At 45.5% G+C, this 17,613-nt stretch overlaps 1 protein-coding gene across 4 annotated transcripts in view; it reads right to left on the bottom strand.

The window, feature by feature from the left end:
• DOCK1 (dedicator of cytokinesis 1) overlaps positions 1-17,613 on the bottom strand; it is a 433,046-nt gene that overhangs the window by 394,631 nt on the left and 20,802 nt on the right. For all 4 annotated transcript variants that reach the window (XM_064145308.1, XM_064145312.1, XM_064145309.1 and 1 more), the window contains exon 2: positions 6,327-6,410. In XM_064145308.1, the coding sequence (XP_064001378.1) occupies positions 6,327-6,410 (84 nt within the window). The remainder of the gene's footprint in view (positions 1-6,326; positions 6,411-17,613) is intronic.

Genomic DNA, 17,613 nt, shown 5'->3' with positions numbered 1-17,613 from the left:
CTGCTTGGGGTTGTTGTGGCCAAAGTGCAGAACCCTGCACTTGGCCTTGTTCAATCTCATCCCATTGGCCTCTGCCCACCCATCCAGCCTGGCCAGGTCCCTCTGCAGGGCTCTCCTACCTTCCAACAGATCAACACCTGCTCCTAGCTTGGTGTCATCTGCAAACTTACTGATGCAGGACTCGATCCCCTCACCCAGATCATCAATAAAGATACTGAACAGGACTGGGCCCAGCACTGATCCAACCCCCTCATGCAGGAATTTCTTAGCAGTAGTGGCAAGATTGCAACTTCCAGGTTACCAAGTTACAAAGCACCCAAAGAGTGGCTGTCAATGGGTTCATGTCCAAGTGAAGGACAGTGACAAGCAGGGTCCCTCAGGGATCAGTCCTGGGACCAGTCTTGTTCAACATCTTTGTCGGTGACAAGGACAGCGGCACTGAGTGCACCCTCAGCAAGTTTGCTGATGACACCAAGCTGTGTGGTGCAGCAGACATGCTGGAGGAAAGGGATCCATCCAGAGGGACCTGGACAGGCTGCAGGTGGGCACAAGCAAACTTCATGAGCTTCAACAAGACCAAGTGCAAGGTCCTGCATTTGGGTTAAGGCAACGCCAAGCACCAATCCAGGCTGGGCAGTGACTGGCTGGAAAGCAGCCCTGAGAAGAGGGACTTTGGGATGCTGGTGGATGAGAGGCTCAACATGAGCCAGCAGTGTGCACTTGCAGCCCAAAGGGCCAACCAGAACCTGGGCTGCAGCAGCAGAAGTGTGGCCAGCAAGTCCACAGAGGTGATTTTCCTCCACTAGTCCACTCTGGTGAGACCCTACCTGGAGTACTGTGTCCAGTCCTGGAGCCCCCATTACAAGAAGGATGTGGATGTGCTGGAGCATGTCCAGAGAAGGGCCATGAGTATGATCACAGGGCTGCATCACCTCTCCTATGAGGACAGACTGAAAGAGTTGGGGCTGTTCAGTCTGGAGAAGAGGAGGCTCTGAGGTGGCCTCATTGTGGCCTTACAGTATCTGAAGGGAGCCTGCAAAAAAGCTGGGGAAGGACTTTTTAGGATACCAGGGAGTGACAGGACTAGGGGGAATGGAGCAAAGCAGGAGCTGGGTAGGTTCAGACTGGATGTGAGGAGGAAGTTCTTCACTGTGAGAGTGGTGAGAGCCTGCAATGGCTGCCCTGGGAGGTGGTTGAGGCCCTGTCCCTGGAGATGTTTATGGTCAGGCTGTATGGGGCTCTGGCCAGCCTGATCTAGGGTAGGGTGTCCCTGCAGGGGAGCTGGAACTAGATGATTCTTGTGGTCCCTTCCAACCCTGACTGATTCTATGATTCTAAGCTGGACTTTATGACCTCAAAAGTCTCTTCCAACATCAACAGTTCTGTTTCTAATTAAAGCAGTTAAGGACACCAAACTAAGTTTTTCTTCACCACACAATACAGTTGGATGTCAGACAATGGCTAAGGGGGAAACTACTACAGCTGGTGCTCTGAGTGGTACCTAGTGCTCCAGGCTTTAAAAACAACACTCAAAGATAGAGGTGTGCATGAGCTTATCAGTGACTTTAAGGGGCATGCTAACACACCCATTGACCTTCACTATGCTCTGCCTAAATTGAGTTCTTGATTTTGTAATCTTGGTGGGCCTGGGGATTATGGAAAAAAAAAAAAAGGCTCTGAAAAATTCCAAGCCTGAGAGTAGAAAGGGCAAATACCTGGTGTGAAACACTTCCCTGGAGCACATGGCACAGATCCTCTCCACTACTCACGGCCAATTCTGTTTCCAACAAAAGGTCAGAAGAAAGCAGGCTGATGTCAGATTTTTTTCTGAGGTGACCAGGGCTTTTAAGTGGCTCATGGATTCGTTAACAGGGTTTACACACTCATCCTTAAAAAACATAGCATCATTTCAGTTGGAAAAGGCCTTTAAGATGATCAGGCCCAACCATTCTGCGTGTCTCCCAAGGCTGGTGCCAAATCATGCCCCTTGCAATCACTTCTCTTCATCTTTTAAACGCTTCCCCAGATGGGGATTCAACCACCTCCCTGGGCAGCCTGTTCTAGGGTCTAAGAATACTTTCAGTGAAGAAACTTCTTCTAATGTCTAACCTAAACCTCCCCTGGCTTGACCCAAGGCCATTTCCTCTTGTCCTACTGCTTATTAGTACAGAGAAGAGACTGACCCCCACCTGTCTCCAATGTGCTCATTATAACAAATGGAAATATGCATCCATATAAACATCAAATCAATTTTTTTTCTCTCAAAGCTGCAAGATACCTGAAAATTTACTGCAGTTTATCTTGAATGATGTATCTATTTACTAAACAGTTACCCAGATAAAGCATTTGCTGCATTGAAAAGCAAACCAAAACAAACATCTTTGTTCTCACACTATCAGGAACAATTTGAAAACACTGATTCTGGGAATCCAAACTCTCTTCCCACAGCAGCTCCAGAAATTAACTACCATTCAAACACAGAGGCTTGGTTTTGAGACTAATACACCATTACATTTAATAGCTACTCACTTTAATAAACGACAGGTATTGATAGATATTGAAAGAGGGAAGTGGATATGCTGGAGCATGTCCAGAGAAGGATCATGAGGCCGCAGCACTATGAGGACAGGCTGAAAGAGTTGGGGCTGTTCAGTCTGGAGAAGAGGAAGCTCCAAGGTGACCTTACTGTGGCCTTCCAGTAACTGAAGGGGGCCTACAAAAAAGCTGGGGAGGGACTTGTTAGGCTTTCAGGGAGTGACAGGACTAGGGAAAATGGAGCAAAGCTGGAAGTGGGGAGATTCAGACCGGATACGAGGAGGAAGCTCTTCAACATGAAAGTGGTGAGAGGCTGGACTGGGTCGCCCAGGGAGGTGGTTGAGGCCCCATCCCTGCAGACGTTTAGGGCCAGGCTGGATGAGGCTCTGGGAAGCCTTATCTAGGGTAGGGTGTCCCTGTCCATGGCAGGAGGGTTTGAACTAGATGATCTTTGTGGTCCCTTCCAACCTTGACTGATTCTATGGTTCTATATGTTCCATTTGCCCATCCCACCAAATTACGTACAGAAACTGAACGAAGATGTGCCCAACAACCTTGAAGCAGCAGACTGTAGCTCTAGAGCCATGGAGATGTGGTGATTCACCAGATTTGGTAAAGTTAAGATAATGGTTGAACTTGACCTTAAAGATCTTTTCCAACCAAAATTATTCTGTGATTTCTGACCCTTAAAACAAGTTTCGTATCCCAGGCTCATTTCAGGGGGCTGATTACACTGGGACAGGTAAAACACAACCCTTAGACAGGACCTATGGCAAGGAAGTTCCCAGAAGCACACCTGGAAATTGGTACATATGGTACAAAACCTCCTAGGGCAGGAACTAGAAAAAAAATGTGTAAAGAAGCATGGAGATCAAACAGCTCAAGTAATTACCTAATAATGGCAGATCTGTGAACAAGAAAGATAAGAATTATGGCATCTAATTTCTCATCACAGCAGGTACATAATGAGTAATCATTGTATAAAATGTTTAGAAGAACATTAACTTATTTGCATTTCTTTTAACATGAACTCATCCCATGTGCTTGAAGCTTAACAACCACAAGAGTGAAGGTCTTTCTGTATTCAAAGTCTGGGGGGAAAAAATGAGTCATCTCCACTGTCCCACTTAGTTGGCAGCAATCATCCTCTGATACCATTTCAGATCCTCTATTCAGAGTTCCTTCCACATTCATTAAATAAATCAATTTTTATATTAAAGCACAAAGTTGCCCAATATTTAAATCATTCCATTTACATTTAAATGTTTTGCATTATTAAACTCTGTAACCTCAGATAATGGAAAGATTACTTTGCTTGGAGTCCAACTTGGCATGGCAAGCTGTAAGAAACTACCATCCTGGGAACAATGAGCAAAACTCAGTCACACAGTGATGAGTAGAGCTTGTGACTTTTGTTGAAATGACATCATTTCAGTAAATATAAGTTTTTAAACTATTAAGCCAATCTCTAAATCAAATTTATCACCCATCTATGGCAAGACCAATGTCTAGAAAAGCAAATAAATATAGCAGAGTAAATCACAGTCTTACAAGACAGTAAATGTTACAGTACTTTAAATACACACCCTCAGCATGTTTGCTGATGACACCAAGCTATGTGACCTAGATCACAGTATCACCATGGTTGGAAGAGACCTCACAGATCATCAAGTCCAACCCTTTACCACAGAGCCCAAGGCTAGACCATGGCACCAAGTGCCATGTCCAACCTTGCCTTGAACAGCTCCAGGGACGGCGACTCCACCACCTCCCCGGGCAGCCCATTCCAGTGTCCAATGACTCTCTCAGTGAAGAACTTTCTCCTCACCTCCAGCCTAAATTTCCCCTGGCAGAGGAACTTGGAAAGGTTTGAGAGGTAGGCCCAAGCTCAGTTCAACACGGCCAAGTGCAAGGTCCTGCAGCTGGATGGGTGTGCTGGTTTGAGCCTAGCTAGAATGTTTTGGGGAGAAGAACTAAATTACAGGCTGTGGAAGGAAAACAATGGTGATGTCTACTTCACTCATAGGCTTGCTGAGATGTATAAAACCAAAAATCCAAACATAGATAAGGGAGTCTTGCTTCTACTTCTGCTGGGGAACTGGCTGAGCTGCATCTCTAACCTCACCCCTCTCTGCTGTTTCTCTTTGACTAATCCACTTTGCTTCCTAACCCCTGGCTGAACCTGCATTCTTCCTTGGGACTGGGGTAAGGCTGAGAGGGGTAAAAAGGTGAAGGGGGAGTTGGGGAGCCCCTAGTGGGGACTCAGGTTTCTGAGAGGGCTGTTGTGTTTCTGTACTATCTTTTACCCCTGTTTGTATATTGTGCTAAGCTGTAAATATAAGCTTCATTCAATTTCCAGAGCTGGCAGAGTCTAGTCTGGGTTATTTCCAAAGCGTGGGGCAGCAGGGAACACCCAAACCATCACATTGGGGCAATCCAAAATGTAAATACAGGCTGGGTGAGGAGTGGCTAGAGAAGTCTTGGAGTAAAGGACATGGAGATGTCAGCTGATGGAGAACTCCACATGAGCTGGCAACAGTCACCCACAGCCCAGAAGGCAGCCATGTCCTGGGCTGTATCAAAAGACTTGTGACTAGCAGAACAAGAGAGGGAATTCTGCCACTGTGCTTTGGAGAGAGTTCAGCTGAGTACTGTGTCCAGTTCTGGTGCACCCACCATAAGAAGGACATGGACTTGCTGGAGTGAGTCCACAGGAGGGCTATCAAAATAATCAGAGGGCTGGAGCACTTCCCCTACAGGGACAGGAGGACAGAGCTGAGGTTGTTCAGCCCAAAGAGAACACTCAATTACTGGAGGGCTTCTCTAACGTCTCCCTGAAGTGGCCTACAACAAAGCTGGGGAGGGATGCTCTACAAGGGCTTGTTGTGATAGGACAAGGGGGAATGGATTGAAGCTAGACAAGGGGAGATTTGGACTAGATATTAGGAAGGAATTCTTTACAGTAAACGTGGTGAGACACTGGAACAGGTTGGCAAGGAAGGCTGTGGATGCCTTCTTCCTGGAAGTGTTTAAGGTCTGGCTGGAGAGGGCCTTGAGCAACCTGGTCTAGTGAAAGGTGTCCTTGCCCATGCCTAGATGGCATTTAAGGTCCCTTCCAATCCAAACCATTCTATGATAATTTAGTTATGCTACTGACACCTTTCCAAAGTGCAGCATGCCATAAAATATCAAGCCAAGGGTATGATGAAAGAGCTGTTTTTCACTTGGATCAGTACTAGATCAAGCAAGAGCTGAAGTGTTCTGACAATCTTAGCATTCTGTTGATTATCAAACACAATGTTCAAATTCCCTTTTACATGGATCAAGGAGGAAAGATTCCTGGTACTACCCATAATGTTTCTACAGCTTCATCTCAAAACAAGCAAAACATCTGAAGAGTCTGAAAGCAGTCCACAGCACTGTAACATGTGTACCCATCTTAGAGAGATATAAATAATTTAGGACCCAGGTGACTTTCAAATTCAGATTCAACTTTATAGCAGTAGGCACTTTTGCATCACTCAAGGGTATCCAAAAAGCATCTATCATCTCTCTAATGTAGGGTAGATGCTACAATTGATCCAGACAAATTCACAGCAAGATAAATGAGATTTCACCAGGTATCAACCACATGCATCTTCATTCACATCTAGCATTGGTTAATTCTGTGTTCATTAGAAATAATGAGGTTTGTCCTTTAGCAACAAAATAATTTGTTCACAAATGAAAGGCCACAAAAGCAATGTGATTACAGAAACAAGGCTTTTCAGATGCAGCTTTCTCCAGCTTACCTTCATATGTTTCCAAGATGTGCACTGTGTCACCTATTTGCAAGGAAAGTTCATCTGGTCCCCTCGCATCGTAGTTGTAGAGAGCTGAGCAGAGAAAACACTGCTATTAGCACATGCAAGACAACATCACTTCCAGAGATTGTGTTCTTATTACTCATTACCATTCTCAATGCTTTTCTAAATGAGTTGGTAACAGAAAAGTAGTAAACATTTGGCCAAACCCTTTCACAAAATCACACAATGCCAGGGGTTGGAAAGGACCTCCAGCGATCAAGTCCAAACCCCCTGCCAGAGCAGGATCACCTGGAGTAGGTCACATAGGAACACATCCAGGTGAATACTGAATGCATCCACAGCCTTTCTTGGGCAGTCTGTTTCAGTGCTCAGTTACCCTCACAGTGAAAAAGATTTTCCTTATGTTCACATGGAACCTCCTGTGCTCCAGCTTGCAGCTGTTGCTCCTTGCCCTATCATTTGACATCACAGATAAGAGTCCAGCTCCATCCTCCCAACACTCACCCTTTACACCTTATATACCTTAATGAGGTCTCCTCCAAGCTAAAGGCACCCAGGATGCCTCGTTGGCCTTCTTGTCCACAAGGGCACATAACCCATTAATATCTCCCCTTGCAACAAAGAGTCACAGGTCCCCTCATAAATCAGAAAGCCACAAGTCCACTTCCTGTAGATGCCTCCACTCCAATTTTCATGTTTTGCTTCAATTAATCTTCTGTTATACTCTTCAGTCTTCCAGCCCTTTCTGTCAGTTTTACACACCTCTCTAGGCACTGTGCTGTCTTCCACTGTCAGCTCAACACAGAAAAGCCACAAAGTGCCTTTACAAACTCAAAATCACCACCACTAATATTAACTTTGTTCATTTACTGCATGCATACTCTATTTAAAAGCAACATGATTTCAAAACTCTTGCATTCCAGAGGTACCTGCATCAACCACTGGACTCACGGCAGAGACGAGTCCTAATCTCCCAGTTTATAGCCTTATAACCAAGTTACCTCACTTCACTTGTAAGCAAGCCCTAACAGCTTCCACAACCTGCACCAACACAACCTGCAAATTCACCAAACATTTGTTTTCACGAATATTGGAGTGGCTCCAGTCACAAGCAGGGTGAGGAGTGACAATACATGGGAAGTATTTCCCTTTCCAGCACTAGATCTGAATAAAGCCTGGAGACCTACCATCCAGCACGACACCTGGAGAGATCTGCAGCAGAGAATGGAAGTATAGGCTGGATGTTAGGAGGAAGTTCTTGCCAGAGAGAGTGATTTGCCATTGGAATGGGCTGCCCAGGGAGGTGGTGGAGCCACCCTCCCTGGAGATATTCAAGCAAAGCCTGGATGAGGCACTTAGTGCCATGGTCTGGTTGCCTGGATAGGGCCGGGTGCTAAGTTGGACTGGATGATCTTGGAGGTCTCTTCCAACCTGATTCTATGAGTGGCTTGGACCTTAAAGATCATCCAGTTCCAGCACCAGATATGAGCAAGGGCACCTTCCACTACATCATCTTACTCAGAGCACCATCCAACGTGACCTGGAATGCTTCCAGGTCACCTACCAGTGATTGTACCTACCAGTCCAATCTCTAGGCAACCTGTGCCAGTGAGGAAGAAGATGAATATCTTCAGAAACTACCTGTCACACCCAGCTGCTGTAGATATTGGAGACCTAAAAAAGGGCAGAAAGGACTCCGGACTGAGAACACTTCAGCTCAATCCTTGGAAGAAAGCCTACTCAATCACTGTCTTTCAGACCAGTGCTCAGTCTCCATCTATGCCCACTAAACATTTATCTTCTTGAAGGAGCAGTGGATGAACACCTTCAGCTGGCAACATTAACTGCAAAAAAGCAATGACAGAAGCAGATGCTACAAGTGGCTCCTGCCTCACAGCCCCCAGCCTGCAGAAACTGTTACTACTTGTCCTAACTCCTTATGGAGTGACAGCATTTTCAGAGTATGACTGTTCCCTCCAAGCTTTCTGCCATCTCTCAGATGACCCCTTGCTCTTCTTCCCACATAAGCTTCCAGGGTCAGGGTTGGTGTGTAGCACTGGCGAGAAGTGATCCAGTGAGACTCAGATACTGCTGCTGGAACAGAAAGGACTGGATAAATTACAAGTAACTGTCCTTCTCACAAGAAATCTCCACAGATGTTCAGACCAAATGGTTCACAGGACACATGCTACACTCATTACAGGTGACAAATTGCTTCCAAAAAAGCCTCCTAACTCGATATCTACAGCAAAGGGTCAAGAGGCACAGTTAAAAGGCACTGAGACCCAAGGAGCATCCTCATCTGCTTGCCCAATATTCTTCTCTTCCCAAGCAGTCCTAAGAAGCAGACTAGAGCCCATATTACACAGATCAGCACCGTAAATTCCATCTATAAGAACAGGTAACTGAAGAAAAATACCTTCTTGACTTCAAACCTGATAATCAGTCTAGCCCCAGCTGTACAAGCAGGACACACCCAAGCAAGCACATGAGGTCTAATCCCAACACGAGGTCAAGGCACAGTGCCCAGGGCTGCTTACAGCTGTGGACACAGCTTCATATGTAGCTTCCAGGAGCTACTCTTTATTCCCACCAGAACCTATCTGCTTCCCTCTTACAATGCTAACAACAGATATATGAAGGTTCCCTTCACTCTCTTCTCTGTGGCACTCCTCTAGCTGACAGACTAGGGAGGCATAAGAAGCAAAGTAATAAATAAATTTATCTGTGAGCAGAAGTGAAAAAAACATGAAAAAGCAATTTGGAAGAGAAAAGAGCACAGAGTAAGATTATAAACAGAGGAGAGGACACTTAGGGTAAAAAGAAGAAAGGTCAAGTGCATCACAGAGACTATTAACAACAGTATTTAAATGAAGGCTTCAGAAAGCAACATAGTATTACTGCCATCAAAACAAGCCAAGCTGGCTACTCCTGTCATAGACTCATACAATCAACCAGGTTGGAAGAGACCTCCAAGATCATCCAGTCCAACCTAGCACCCAGCCCTAGCCAGTCAACTAGACCATGGCATTAAGTGCCTCATCCGGTGTTTTCGTGAACACCTCCAGGGATGGTGACTCCACCACCTCCCTGGGCAGCCCATTCCAATGCCAATCACTCTCTCTGCCAACAACTTCCTAACAACATCCAGCCTAGACCTCCCCTGCCACAACTTGAGACTGTGTCCCCTTGTTCTGTTGCTGGTTGCCTGGCAGAAGAGACCAACCCCCACCTGGCTACAGCTTCCCTTCAGGTAGTTGTAGACAGCAATGAGGTCCCCCCTGAGCCTCCTCTTCTCCAGGCTAAACACCCCCAGCTCCCTCAACCTCTCCTCATAGGGTTTGTGTTCCAGGCCCCTCACCAGCTTTGTTGCCCTTCTCTGGACACATTCCAGCACCTCAACATCTCTCTTGAGTGGCCCAGAACTGGACACAGTACTCAAGGTGTGGCCTGACCAGTGCTGAGTACAGGGGAAGAAGATGTCTTAGTGTTTTTATTAACTTCAACAATGAGAGGAACTGTCCCTCCTAGGTATCTGGCACAGGGCACTTCAAAACTGTATTTGCTGTTCTGCAGGAGAAGGTTCAATGAAAAGCATTTGCAAACAGGAACATTTGCAATGGCTCTGAGCAGAGGGGTGGTGAGCGCACAGAGTCTGCTCAGTAACACTCCTCTAGAGTGTTTTCAGTCCAGTTTCTGCACAAACCAGGGAAGACCAAGTTACACAGTCAATATGAAGTCCCCCAAATGTGTATGGCTGAAGTTCAACACCTCCATCTTTGGGACATTTGGTTAGATGTCACCGTCCCTGGGGCTGTTCAAGGCAGGATTGGACGTGGCACTTGGTGCCATGGTCTAGCCTTGAGCTCTGTGGTAAAGGGTTGGACTTGATGATCTGTGAGGTCTCCTCCAACCCTGATGATACTGTGATACTGTGAACTCTCACAGCTGTCACTAGTTGAGAGGATTTGCTAGTGCTCAACCGATCCAAAATGAATTCAATCCAAGCCTTCCAGCTTTGAGACCCCCAGAGAGTGATGCTGCTGTCTCATGCAAGACATCTCAGTAAGGAAATAAGTCTCATTATTGATGATTACAACCAGCCCTGCACTCAATTCACACTTCAGCTAAGCATTTCTCAAATATTTAATGGACTAATATTCAGGATCAAAGGCAGCTACAAGTAAAAGGCATCAAAATTGATACCTCAGAGTGTTAACTGCTGCCATAACAAGGAGGGTTCACAGCACAGGAGCTTCACAGTAATGCTCAATTCTTTCAACAGAAGATGACAAACAGCTATCAAGTGGTAATTACTGCCCAAGGCAGCTCCCATAGACCTGAACTGAGCAGGGAGCAATGGCCATGGAGGGAAGATTTCTATTTAAAGATGTGTGAAAAATACACCAAACAAAATAAAATAATAATTAAAAAACAATCAGTTTTGGCTTACAGCAGCATTAGAAGATCATGAAGCAAGCAACCAAGTAAGCATAAAGTGCACTCCACCCCTGTGATTACAAAACAAGGCTTGAACTACACCACATCTTCCTATATATGCTCGTGGACAACTCCCTGTCAAGTGCACTTTATGTAGAGTGGCAACTGAAGATGTTCTGACAGATAAAATGTTTGATTGGAGCAATCAGGATAGTTTTAATTAAAGGAAAAATCCAAAACTGGGAGAAATAAAAGCATGAAATTGGTATGCCTTTATTTTGACTGGTCAACTGCATTCCGAGCCACCAAGGTTTAAAAGCCTCAAGTACAACTTCCAAGTTATTTTAACTGAACTAAGTTTTTCTTAATTTGGAAAATCCAGCTCTCAGTGTGACAGATTTTCAGCTTGGAGAGCTCTCAGACAAATGAAGCATTAGGAACACTGACACCAGCCAGTGTCAGGCCTCCTCATCACACTTGGGCCAAGAATCAAGGCTCACTGTTTTGGCAACAGAGTTACACAGCTTCCTAACTTTGAAAAACCTTTCCTGCAATGCACAAGGGAGATAAGGAGCATGGTTACTCAAGCATCAGAAGATTTATGACTAAGACCCAGCCAGTGTAAGTTAACCTCACAGTTAACACTAATACAGCATCCCAGTGCTCTTCATCCATGCACAGATTATTTCTTCCCTCTCTAATAAGCTTCAGTTGAAGAGGCACAGCTAAGCCTCCCTCCTGCAACCAAACACTCACATCTCTCTTCATTCAGAAGAAGGTTACTTGTAATATGTCTTCTCAAAGGGTGCCATTAGTGATAGAGTTAACAGAAGAGAGCACGCAGAAGAGCTAAGTCCCTGGAGCTCAGAAAGATGCTGCTTTCTGAGCTACAGACTTCTGCTTCAATCCTTCTGATATCTTCCCACAGAAGCAATCACAAGCACTTTCAACTCACTGTCACATCCCTCAGCCTGGACTACAGTCTGCACTACCAATGATTCACAGATTACACAGGGTTGGAAGGGACCTTCAAAGGTCATCTTGTCCAATCCCACTGCAGTGAGCAGGGACATGTTCAACTAGATCAGGCTGCCCAGAGCCACACCAATTCTGGTCTTCAGCACCTCCAGGGATGGGGCATGCACCACATCCCTGGGCCATCTGTTCAAATATTCTACCATTATCCTTGTGAAGAATTTCTTATGCCCAACCTAAATCTACCCTGCTCAAGATTCAGACTATTGCGCCTTGTTGTATCACTACAACCCCTTCTAAACAGTCCTTCCTCAGCCTTCCTGTAAGCCCCCTTCAGACACTGAAATGCAGGTCTCTGGACTTCTCTCCAGGCTGGATAGCTTTAAGTCTTTCATCTGGTCTTCAAAGGAGAGGTGGTTCAGCCCTCTGATGATCTTTGTGGCCTCCTCTAGCCCCACTTCTACAGGTCCAAGTCTGTCCTGTGCTAAGGACTCCAGAGCTGGCCCCAGCAGTGCAGCAGAGCTGAGCAGCACAGAATCCCCTCCCACCACCTGCTGCCCATGCTGCTGGCAATCAGCCCAGGACACAGATGGGTTTGGACTGTGAGCACATATATGAGTTTAGTATGCCTCTGTTAGATGAGGCAGAGTTAGCTGACCACAAAGTAAGAAGTACCCAGCAAAACCATTGGTGAACTTCTGATTCCAACTCTGAGATGCAACAAGCACAACTAGGACAGCAACAGAGAAAACATGAAGAAACAAGCTGCAGTGACAAATTATCCTAAAGTCATCCAAATTATCCTTCTTACCATGCCACAGCACAGAAGGTTTCAGCACCACCAAAATATTTTTCCTCCACAGATGTGCCTTCAGCCAAGCATTTCTCTAGGTAAGAGTTCTCCCTGCTCCTTCCACCCCAACCACAAAGCACAGCTACACAAAAGCACTGAAGTGCCAAAAGCAAAGGATTAGTGTGGGCATAGAAAGAGCAATGTTTTTTTCAACTCTAGGAGTTGATAAAGGAACAATGAATGGGCATTACAGTAATTGCACTAAACCCCCATTTACTGCTACAGAGTACAAAATAAACACCTCTACTGAACCTTTTCATTAATCTGCTCCCATTAGAAAACTGAGGAGTGCAACACTAGAAGAATTAGGTGACAGAAGGGAAAAAAAAGGGAAAAGCAAACAAAAGTCATGTAAGGAAGCACTGAAAAAGCTTCCCTCTGACTGTACGAAAGCTGAGACACCTTAAGACACCATTAAAATATTACAGAGTAATATTCCCTGGAATTACTTTGCATTAAAAGCTGTATTAATCACTCTGCATTAAAGAAAGCAAACTACATTTTAACACATTATGTCTTTTATGACAGCATAAAATAAAAGCCATCTCCAACTTCATAATTGTGCTTCTTCCATAAAAGCAGAGTAAAACAGAAGCAGAAGCAAAGTCTCTTGAAAATTCTCTAGTATTAAAAAAAAACTGAAAAGCTTTCCTGCTGTTTTAAGTGGCTGCTTTCAATAGTAGTAAGGAGCAGTAACTCCTTAAACCTGTTATCCCAATTTTTCATTTTTACCTTGAATGAGGAAGGCAAAAGAAATAAGCAGAGAACAGGTCAGGAGTTGCACCTAAGATTTGTAAAAGACCATTATTTCATGTGTGTATTAATTGAGGGTAGCTCCTTCTGCCTTAAAGTCACTGTTCCTGGTCTCACCAAGCTTGATTCGTGGTTCTCACTCAATACTCTAGTTATTCTGCCATCCAAATAGTCACAAGAGATTAATTTCTGAAAGAGAGATGCCTGCAGAAACACAGAATTGAACAGTTAATGCTAAGCTAACAAATGAAACACAGCTCACGGTTCCTCCTTTCCAGCAACACACTACACCTTACTGATGATCCATGAACATCACTTTCCTCAGGTCTCTCCCCAGCAGGACCAGACTAAATCCAGCAAGGTTAGTTCTGGGCCCCTCAATTCAAGAGAGATGTTGAGGTGCTGGAATGTGTCCAGAGAAGGGTGACAAAGCTGGTGAAGGGCCTGGAACACAAACCCTATGAGGAGAGGCTGAGGAAACTGGGGGTGTGCAGCCTGGAGAAGAGGAGGCTCAGGGGGGACCTCATTGCTGTCTACAACTACCTGAAGGGACATTGTAGCCAGGTGGGGGTTGGCCTCTTCTCCCAGGCAACCAGCAACAGAACAAGGGGACACAGTCTCAAGTTGTGCCAGGGGAAGTCTAGGCTGGATGTTAGGAGGAAGTTGTTGCCAGAGAGAGTGGCATTGGAATGGGCTGCCCAGGGAGGTGGTGGAGTCACCATCCCTGGAGGCATTCAAGAGAAGCCTGGATGAGGCACTTAGTGCCATGGTCTAGTTGACTGGCTAGGGCTGGGTGCTAGGTTGGACTGGCTGAGCTTGGAGGTCTCTACCAACCTAGTTTATTATACGATTCTATTCTGTGATTCAAGGGAAGAAAATTCTTTTCCCCTAAGTTCCACCTGAAACACATCTTACCTCATCTGGAAACTGGATTCCTGCACAAGCCCAGAAGCGCTGCCTGTGGTCCACAAACTACATGGAACACACGTTGAGGGAATCCTGAATCTGGATCCTAGCATTCCTCAAACCAAAAATCCCTATAATGACAGACTGCCTTCCCTCTTCCAAAGTGAAGAGCAGAACACTCAAGAGGAAACTAATAAAGGCACACAGGAATATTCCGCACTTAGATGAGACCCTAAGTATTGTTGCAACACCCAATGCTGGCTGAGCAAAGCTTAGGAGTGAAGGGCCACCCATGCCTCTATAAACATATCTAGACATGTCAGGTTTTGTAACAGATGGCAACACAGGGGAACAATATGTTTTGCAACACATCTGGTGTCTTATCGCTACAAAAGATGAAAAAATAAGCTGAGGAAACTTCACACATCCAGAGCAATGCCCAAACTTCCATCAGAAGTGCATCCACCCTGTTGCTGAATCTTGCAAGAGCAGCTGAGGTAGCTGTCAGAACAAGATGCACACTTGTCCTTTCTGCACTAATTAAAACACTAATAACATTAAAGAGATCTGGACCTCCAGGAGAGGGCTGGAGCACCTTGTCTGTGAAGGAAGGCTAAGAGAGTCAGGATTCTTCAGCTTGGAGAATAGAAGGCTCAAGGAAGAACTTATCTTCCAGTAGGAGGCTACAGGAGAGCTGCAAGGCAATTTTACACAAAGGAATGTAGTGACAAGATGAGGGGTGACAGTTCCAGAACAGACACAGCTGGATTTAGAGGAGACATCAGGAAGAAATTCTTCCCCATGAGGGTGGTAAGGCACTGGCACAGGTTGCCCAGAGAAGGTGTGGAGGCACCAAGCCTAGAAGTGTTCAAAGCCAGGACAGAGGGGGCTTCGAGCAACTTGGTCTAGTAGGTGTCCCTGCCACAGCCAAGGATTGGAACTACATGATCTCCAAGATTTCTATGAGCAAAGTTCAGGTTCTCACTTTTCTTCCTTCCCCCACCTTGAGCCAAATACTTGAGTTTTAGGGAGCTAATGAAGATGACAACTTACTCTTTTAACAGCTTTCTCACTCCTCCTTGCTAGCTAATCCACATTCAGAGAACTTCAGCACTAAGTACTGAAGGTAAAAAGCTGAAACTAGTGTTCAAAAAAAAATCCTTTTTGACTCTAACAGCATCGATCTGCACAGCTAACAGGAAACACTCTAGAACATTCCAACTGATTTTTAATATCAATAAGTCCATTTAGTGAAACACTTTGTGTGGAAGTAATCACCCCAGCTCTTCACACTTGCTTTGGTAGAAGAAAGATGTTTTGTTTGTAAATCAGCATCTAGAGGCAGATATATTCATTGAATCACAGAATCAGCCAGGTTGGAAGAGAACTCCAAGATTATCCAGTCCAACCTAGCACCCAGCCCTAGACAGTCAACTAGACCATGGCACTAAGTGCCTCATCCAGGCTTTGCTTGAACACCTCCAGGGACGGTGACTCCACCACCTCCCTGGGCAGCCCATTCCAATGCCAATCACTCTCTGGCAACAACTTCCACCTAACATCCAGCCTACACTTCCCCTGGCACAGCTTGAGACTGTGTCCCCTTGTTCTATTGGTGGCTGCCTGGCAGAAGAGACCAACCCCCACCTGGCTACAACCTCCCTCTGGTAACACAGATCACAAAATAAGTGCATTTTGATGTTCCATTCCAGCTCCTCCATTTCACTGCAGGACACTAAGAGGTGATAATCTGGCTCTTGCTATGGTGGGCCTACAGGTGAACATCCTCAAATTGAGCAAAGACAGCATTTGACAATGCATTATGCTTACCAGCATGCACCAGAAGAAAGGATTTCTGTGCTTTTAACTAGCTGAAATTCAAGGGAGACCTGCAGTCCCTGCAAAGTCCTGAAAACCTTCAATATTGCTATGCATCAAGGCATCTGCTAGGCTTGGGAAGAGTTAACATTGAGGGGAGGAGGAACTAGTTCAGCTTACAGTCAATGCTGGCAGAGAATAAAATGTGTATAAAGTGTCCATGAGTCAACATCAGGCTGTACCATTAGATGGAGGTTCCCCAAGAGACAAGTGACCAAAGCTGGCAGCACTGCAGCTCCACACCCATTGCTGGCTGATGTGCCTCCAGCTGTCCATCCCCTCCTTTGCACCCGGGCTGCCGCCCACCTCCTCCCTCAACCAGCAGTTCCAAAGAGTTCAGCTTGCTCACAACCTCACTGATTTTTTCCTACAGCAGCGCTCTAAACAGCTCAGAGCAATCAGGAGAACACAGCAAAGACAAATTAGCCAAGGCATCAGAACACAGCCATGCATGAGAGGGCAACAGCATCAGCTTCACCCACCATAGACCTGAGTTTTAGGAGAAGGTCATAAATAGAGCACTGCAGCTCTAAAGTGCCCTACCGAAGCAGCAAGTGCAGACATGCCCAAACATAACAAGTTCAATCTAAAAACCAGCTGATGGAAGAGACTACTGGACACATGCACAATACAGACAAACCCTTACATCCTCCCCAGTCCAGTGCTCCAGGCTAAACCACCACAAATTACAGCAAAGTCTGGATAGACACCAACACTCAAACACAAGTTGCCAGTTTAATGCTCAAATAGGGCATATAGCTTCTCGAGTGCCTCTTAGAGAGATTGGGTGGAAGACTATAGTCATACAAGTCAGTTCCTCAGAACCTTCACCCTTCATGTGATGAAGAAGAGTTCTGAAAATACATCTATTGAGGTTTCAGCTGCTGTTTTGACCAAGCCAGCAGGAATGAAGCCCAGTTATGCATCTCAGTGAGGATGCTAACAAAAACAATCCCCACTGCAGACACTGTGAGTCCAGTTGAAGATCCTCAACACATCAGTCCCTTGCTTCTTGAAGCTTCTCCCTTTGCCATTACAGCAGGTCTGTACTGCACCAACAAGTCTGCTAAGAGAGCATCTTTCTCTAAGCATTTCCCTAGTAGTGAGCTTCATGTCACAGCCATATTTTAACAGTTATTTCAGTGACTGTAACAAAAATCAAGCTCAAGACAATAAAACTCCTACCTCACTACAGCGGAAGCACTTAGCAAAAAAATGGCCCCTTCAAGACACTCTTCACTGCAATATAGAGCTGATGATGCAGAGCAGAAAGCCTAAAGCAAAGGGGAAATGAGGTGATGGGAAGAAGTTTCCGTTTCCTACTTTATCCACAGCATTTCTTCATGAGAAAACAAAACTCAAAATTCCTCCCCATTGCTTTCTCAGGAACACTTATGAAGCAGGGGAGAGAGGAGGAGTTTTAGGCTTCTTTTGCACATCAAACCTTACTCAATTTATTTTTGCTTG

This window comes from Pogoniulus pusillus, chromosome 6, assembly GCF_015220805.1.
Source record: "Pogoniulus pusillus isolate bPogPus1 chromosome 6, bPogPus1.pri, whole genome shotgun sequence".
Lineage (NCBI taxonomy): Eukaryota > Metazoa > Chordata > Aves > Piciformes > Lybiidae > Pogoniulus > Pogoniulus pusillus.
The sequence above is the reverse complement of the archived record's forward strand: the minus strand, read 5'-3'. Positions and strand labels throughout refer to the sequence as shown.